This window comes from Montipora capricornis, chromosome 8, assembly GCF_036669925.1.
Source record: "Montipora capricornis isolate CH-2021 chromosome 8, ASM3666992v2, whole genome shotgun sequence".
Taxonomy (NCBI): domain Eukaryota; kingdom Metazoa; phylum Cnidaria; class Anthozoa; order Scleractinia; family Acroporidae; genus Montipora; species Montipora capricornis.
In genome coordinates this window covers 35413977-35421398 of record NC_090890.1, presented here as the reverse complement: position 1 = coordinate 35421398, position 7422 = coordinate 35413977, and the positions used below count along the sequence as shown (strand labels likewise).

The following is a 7422-nucleotide window of genomic DNA, read 5'->3' as shown; positions in this document are numbered from 1 at the left end:
TCTGTTAGCTTTATTGGGTACTTCTCTTATAATACATAATATACGCACGAAACGACGAAAAGCAAATAAATAAGAAAAAAAAGTAAGAAAGAAGCAAAAGCCAAAAGAATTGGACCTAAATTAAAATGAAATAAATACCCAAACATTCGCTTCAAAAAAATTAAGAGTGGCATGGGAACGTAGGGACTCTCGTGCACGTGCAGGGGTAATTGATTTCATTGAATTTGTGGACAAAACGTTAAAACGGCAGCAGGCGAGGGAAAACTTGTTGGGGGTGCTAGCTTACCAACATAGTTCCATAGTTTAAAGGAAACCTCCATTAAAACAGAAAAATAACCTTAAACTACAGAATATAATGTTTACAATGAAAGGGTTTGTATCCGAATGAAATGAATTTCAAAAACGCTTGCTTTGGCTTTCAAATTTCCCGGGCGCCGCCATCTTGAATAATTGTGACATGCGTGGTTGCCCTATTGTTCTGACACAACGAGCGTTTGTTTTGAAACAATTATTCGAGATGACCGATCGCGATCTAGAGAAAGTGGAAGTAAGTCTAGCATGGCTGTGTGACGTCACCAAAAAATTTCTTGTAGTGCACTGGGAAACAGTTTCAGGATTTTAACACGATGAGAACGAAGGCGAGAAGGAACGCACAATACACTGAACTTGCTGTTATCCGAACTATTCCTTTTTTATCGGCTAGTTGTCAGAGATTGTCCACGCCCCATACTCCAGCTGAGAAACTTAAACTGGTATTTAATTCAGCTATGACAAGCCTTGAGATAAAATGACATTATGATCATGTCATAATGTTTGTTTTTATTTCATTCAAAATGGTTTAGTTGATATATTTATTCGCTTACGTTGTCATTGCAAGACGGGCCACCAGTATTGGTATCCCCCGCTGCAAAACTCTTATACGAAAGTGACATGAAAAATAGCGTCAGCAAGATCCAAGACATTTTGATGAGAATAGAGGTTATTTCTGCTGTCTGATATTCTGTGAGAAAAGAGAAAATTGACGTAAGATCCAAATAGACTTTTTGCATTACCCGCATCTGCAATGGTTGCGATAACTTCAATTTTCCCATGTTTTTTTTCCCTTTGAGAGCATAGCGATATAGTGTTAAGTGAAAAAAAAAAAAAAAAAAAAAAAGGAAATGCTTTGTTTATTGTGGAAGTGCACTTGGCCATCAAGCTGTTCACAGACATACCATTTAATAACCTTGAACAGAAACAAGATTAACAACCCCAAATGGCAGGAGGCTATAGGTATCCATCCCCGCCCAAACTCAAACTTGTTGTTTTTAAGCCCAAACCATAAGTAGACCTTCATGTACCGGACCAAAGTGGTAGGAGACAAAAGAACCAATTCAATGTTATTCTGATTAGGCGTTGTTGATTAGGTATTGTTATGTTCTCTTTGTTCTTTAGTTTATTCCATTTGGCAATTCAAACATTCAATTCGGCAATTCAGACATTCAATACGTCATTGTTTGTCTGAATTTAACAACTGCGAGTTTAAATTGCAAGAGAGAATGCTTGAATTGAAGGATTGGACTTAAGAACAACAAGTTTGAATTTTGGTGGGGATGGATACCCATAGGAGGCAATCAGTAGACTATTTACAAGGCGTGGTAGAGTTGAACCTGGAACAACCGGAAACAAATCCATACAAGAGGTTAATTAGAACGGGATTTCAACCCGAGGCAGCCGCATGCAAACTCGACGCCCTAACCACTGGACCACGCAACCTCCGCTAAATGGAATAATATACAGAATTTTTTTTTCAACTTTCATTTCATGTCCATTCCATAATTCAATAACACGCAAGTATTCTTGAAATCATTTCAGCATTCACCTGCTATGTAACTTGAACTTGCAACTGACCAGATCCTAGCTGGTTGAGGATATTTCAGTTGGCAGAGAAAGTCTAGCACAAAATTACGGTAATGGGATCGAATCCACATTCAAGGCCTGGATGCATTTTTTTCAAGCTTGCTTGCAACTGCTTTTGGTTCTGATCTAACATTAACAAGACGCCTATAAGGGCGTATCCGTGGGATGCGCAAAAACAGTTAACACAAATTGTCCAGTTACAGTGAACTTCAGCTAAGGGTAAGCTTCGGAGACTGATGGCGAGAGATTACCAGAAAGATAAATCTGTAATTTAATTTGAAGTTGTTTGTTGTAAAAACTCTTATTACTAATGTTACGAAATTTGTGAATGCAAATAACGAAGCCCTTTTGGGGGTTATCAGGATACGGGATATTTAGGTAACAAATTATAGGGGTACGGGATATTTGGGGGGGGGGGGAGAATTGACGAGATACGGGATATTTTAACAAAAAGGCACGCAGGCACTCATTGCGTACGTGTCGTAGTCCAATAACTTGACAGTGTTTTTTTCCATAACTGTCAACTGAGCTAAGTTTTGAGATTCAAGTTGTCTTTGCGTAATATGTAGCTCTAATAAAGGGTTTATAGTCTTTCCGAAAGTGCAATTTATTTATCCAAGGGCACGCTGCAATGTGCATTTTACACTTAAAGGGGCTAGGTCACGCTATTTTAGGCATTTTCAGCACTGATCGAATGGTCATAGAATTAACTAAAATATCAAAATAACTGTTCAAAACTATAGAAGAATTCTAACAAAACACAGAGAAGCCATGAAGGGACATGGATGGACAAAACTGGAGAGGATTGAAATGGATTAAGTTTGGGTAAATTTTAAAAACGTCGGCCCACCTTTTTTCAAATTTATATCAGTCTATATCAAAATGTCATTTACAAAGCTTGAAAATCATTCTCAGTTGTTATGTGGCCGTGATTTTGCAAATGAAAGACTCTTGATCTGCCAATATGACGTTTAGAGCTCATAATTAACAAAATTAAACAAAATTACCTAAAATAGCGTGACCTAGCCCCTTTAAGAAGTCATGACTTTCAGTTGCGAGTTCAAGTTGTATCCCGAAAGAGATCGATGAAATGATTTTGAGAATAATGTGAAATGTTATATATTTGAACTGCGGAAGGAACAACAAATGAAGGAAGATCTTCACAGTTAACTAGTGAAAACCTTAAACAGTTGCAAGTAAGCTTGAAAAATCCAGGCCTTGAACGGGATTCGATCCCATGACCGAGTTAATGCGCTGTACTTGCTCTTTTAACTGAAATATGCTGCAAGCTGGTCAATTGCATCATCACAGGGTTTGGCTTGCTTCTGCATGCATACGCTGCATTTTCATCTGAGCGTGTGACCAGCCTTAAAGATTTCTAGTGAAATATTGATCATCGCAGCAAAAGAAGTTAAAGCCTGAAAAGTTCACGCTTGAATGGGATTCGAACCCGACCTGTGCGATACTAGAGCAGTACTCTACCAGTTGAGCTATCAAGCCATCTGGGAGGTGGTCATTATCTGAGTTCATATTGAGCCTGTATATGATACAGCTATGAAGAAAGCTTTAAGTTAATATACCAAAAAAAAAAAATTTCTTCTGGCTTATACTGTTAAGGACAGTGCCTACCACTGTTATTGCGCATACGTTCTGCGCATCTCGAGATACTCGGGTTTCCTACCGGTGATGCTCACTAATACAGGGATATTTTCGCGCGGTTTAAAACTATCCGGAGAAAGTAGATCTTAGTTAGTAGTCTTGTTATCCAGAAAGAAAATTGGGGGTAACCATGCGTTTTTGAGAGATAGTTAAGCTTCAATTTGAGAAAGAACGACATACATTGCTTTGTATTTTAAAGCTTTTTGCAAATATTATTCATGAATTATCTTGGAAAAATACGTGGTTACCCCCAAATTTCGTTTTGGATTTCGATGGCACTTGCTAAGATCTTCATTTCCTGCATAATCATAAATCGGGGCAAAAATACCTTTTAATTAATAGGCGCCGTCCTTAATTAGCCTATCAAAGGCTTTCAAAGGAGTGTTTATTTTTTTAATCTTACAAGTAAGCTATATATATTGAAAGACGTATGGAGGAAGAAATTTCGCAATCTCTCGCCAGCAATGAAAGAATACGATATTTTTCGACAGGAAGTCAGCTGACTTCAGGTGTAATCATTGATCGAGGAGTAAAAGCTCCTAAAGCACAACTTGACGTGAAAATGAATGCGAACTGGAGTAGATTTGCTGTGTGAACATCAAAGCACGCGCGGTGCTTGTGTTTGATCAGGTGTTACACACTAGCAGCGGGACACGGACACCACTTCTGTCTGACGTAATCGAAAACTTTTGCAGAGTTCTTAATCTGGCAGCAATGCGCATGCACCGTTTATTTTTAGGTTAATTTTATCAAGTGTCTGACTCTCACAAGAGTCTTGTCGGTTAGTCATAAGTCTTACATGTTTAATCAAGGTCCTTCGCTTTAGGAAAACGATAAATTGCAGTTTCGGTAGCCCACGAGAATTATCCTCGTGATACTTCACTTACGTTATGCAAACACTATCGATTCCTTGCTTCTGAAGGAAACGACAAGCAAGGCTGTTTCGAGAAAAAGACGATGTCATAACTGAGGTGGGTTAGAGCTCCGAAGGAACACTCAAAAACAAGAGATACAAAACGTCATACCTGAGACTACCCGTGAGTGTACGTTTCCTTAATTTTCTTACCTTCTCAATCAAACAAATCACTATAGAGAAAAAGACGATCTTATAACTGAGATGAGTTAGAGCTCCGTAGGAACACTCAAAAACAAGAGATACAAAACGTCATACCTGAGACTACCCGTGAGTGTACGTTTCCTTAATTTTCGTACCTTCTCAATCAAACAAATCACTGTAGAAGATCCGACGCTCACGAACAACTCAGAAGAGTGAGTGGGGTTCAGCCTTTCCTAGCATCAAAATAGATCAGTATGACTGAGTCCAATGGACTTTGGACAAGAAACATTCTTTGAGTATTTAACGAGTTCACGCCCCTGAGATCAAAGTCCCAGCGCCTACAAACAACAATTCATAAAAGTCAGTTGAGTTCAGCGAGTCTCATAGCATAAAAATAGATCAGTATGAAGAAACAAGGATGGACTTTGGACAAGAAACATTCATAACAAGTTAACACTCTTGACACGGAAGTAAATGTACTACGAAAAACAAAGGGAAATACCAAACTTCACGCCTACTGCGCTCTGTAGGCACATAATTTTGACAACGATATACCAGAGGTGGTGCAAAATGAACTCTTGTGTTTCCCGTTGGAATGGATTTACAAAAAAAAAAACAATCCTCTTTTTGGCAAATTAAAAGTAGTTAGTGGGCGATATGTGGCATTGTAAAGTCCAAGCTACATAGAAAAATAGACGCTGTAAATCCCGGAAAAGCTGTAAGAAGATGAAAGAAAAGTTCGCGGCAATGGATAATTTTCATTTTAAATTTTCTTTGAGAATGAGAAATGACGAAAGTTGATCCTATTTCAAAAACCAGAATACGAGACCGAGGTCACTTTCGAGATACTTATCCACCTAGTGGAACAAGTTCGCGATTCTCAGCTCATATATTTTCCATTCTTGATCAAAAATAAGACACAAACAGCAGTGATAAACATATTGAACTTTTTCATTTTGATAATGACTTGACGTTTCGTATGTTGTTACTTTTGAAAATGTATGTAGAGCACATACGAAACGTCAAGTCATTATCAAAATGAAAAAGTTCAATATGTTTATCACTGCTGTTTGTGTCTTATTTTTGATCAAACTACGATGGCCCAAGAACAAAAGTATTTTCCATTCTTGTTCCCAGATGCTATCGTTTCTCTTAGGCGGCGAGGCCTTCGCACGAGAAAGAAAACGATGGGATCTGGGAACGAAAATTATCCATTCTCTACCTCTGAATTAACGGTTATCGTTAGTTCGTTATTTGCTCAGAATTTACTATAAACTACTGTCCTATTCACATAATGCAATATGTTTTTTGGGGGGAGGGGGAGGGGGTTTACATAAAAGCAATACAAGTTGATTACTCTTGGGATTGTATCATGCTTCAGTGAAATGGATATTCATTGTTTTAATTCAAATAACCCCCCAAAATGAACTGCATTATGGGATTTGCGAAAATAGCGAATTAGCGTTAATTTAGAAGATTGAAAGCTGATCAGAATATGGATTATGGGAAATGATTATTTCATTTTTAAAAGACAACCCAAGCGTATGGATATAGGACTCAAACCTGGAATTTTTGAATGACATGTCACCTAACGATTTGACCACCACACCACCAGCTGCTCAGAAACAATATTTTAAACACTATTTGATAATGCTGTATTATCATTAGGCAACAAACAATATTAAACACTGCAAAAGGTCTATTACCAAATTTCACGACAAAGCTAAACATTTTAAAATCAAAACTTACGCCTAACGCCTAATTAATCTAGCTTAGGCCTAATTACTCTTCAGCAATGATATTCTACGGGAGACTTCAATAAATAGTTTTTTTAAAAGCGCGGTGTCTTGATCTTCAGTGTTGAAGCGGAAGGAAGCAGTTCTCATTGAGTTGAAACTCCTGGTTCAGATCCAATCCACGGATATGATTTTGTTTTCCTTATTTTCTCTTCTACGACAAGTCCTGGGGTAGAGTGTCCTAAATGGATGATAATAGTAAATTCAAAGAAAATTAGGAATTAAAGATAATCGTTAATTTTGGGAAGAGATCATCAATAAGGAGGGGAGCCGAGCAATGATTCAGCCGAGTATTCAGCACCGTTAAAAGTGAAGTATCAGCGTTTACAGCATTTCGTGCAGCCTTAAAGTCGCAAAGTATATACCAGCTCAGGCCATATGAAGAGCTGTATCAAAGACTTTCTTGGTAAACAAGCAATCCTGTGGAATAAAATCAATTGTATTATAAATGTATGAGCGGCCATAAAAGTAAAGACACTTTAACGTTTCTAAGGAGATAATTTCAACATCCCAGAAGTCGAGAGTGGATCGTCATCATCGTCGTCGTTGTTGTCGTCGTAGAGACCTTTAAATCGGAAGATGAGGACGACTAGGCCTAGGAGTACGAGTTTTCCCTATTGAACATGCGCATAAATATTAGAAATATTACAACTTTGGCAGCTTTTAGGACAATGATACGTAAAAAGGATATAACATCAATTCTTGAAGGATGTGGGAGGGAATGCCGCTTATGCTCAGGTTAACTGGACGTACGCATATTTACTTAGTTATCTTAGCGTCCGAGCTCATATATGCATTGAGTTTTACATTTTAATATACTATTAGTTCTATTGTGTAAAGGTGTATTTAGCTTGAATAGTGTTGATTTCCGGTTTTTTATATGTTTTATAGTAGTAATTAGTCTAATTTGATGATGTAATTTGTTTTAAAGGTGTTGCCAATTAGTGCCTTGTGGCGCTAGAACGATTAGACACGTTAATAAAGGTTATGCATGTATATGTATCTATAAAG

The 7422-nt window shown here is 37.7% G+C and overlaps 1 protein-coding gene across 1 annotated transcript in view; it reads right to left on the bottom strand.

Moving 5' to 3' along the window:
* LOC138014542 (collagen triple helix repeat-containing protein 1-like) overlaps positions 1-4829 on the bottom strand; it is a 21623-nt gene extending 16794 nt beyond the window's left edge. Inside the window, exons 1-2 of the mRNA XM_068861654.1 lie at positions 4730-4829; positions 864-1000 (exon numbers count right to left, since the gene is read on the bottom strand). Of these exons, the coding sequence (XP_068717755.1) occupies positions 864-962 (99 nt within the window). The 5' untranslated portion in view covers positions 963-1000; positions 4730-4829. The remainder of the gene's footprint in view (positions 1-863; positions 1001-4729) is intronic.
* Positions 4830-7422: the final 2593 nt, after the last annotated feature.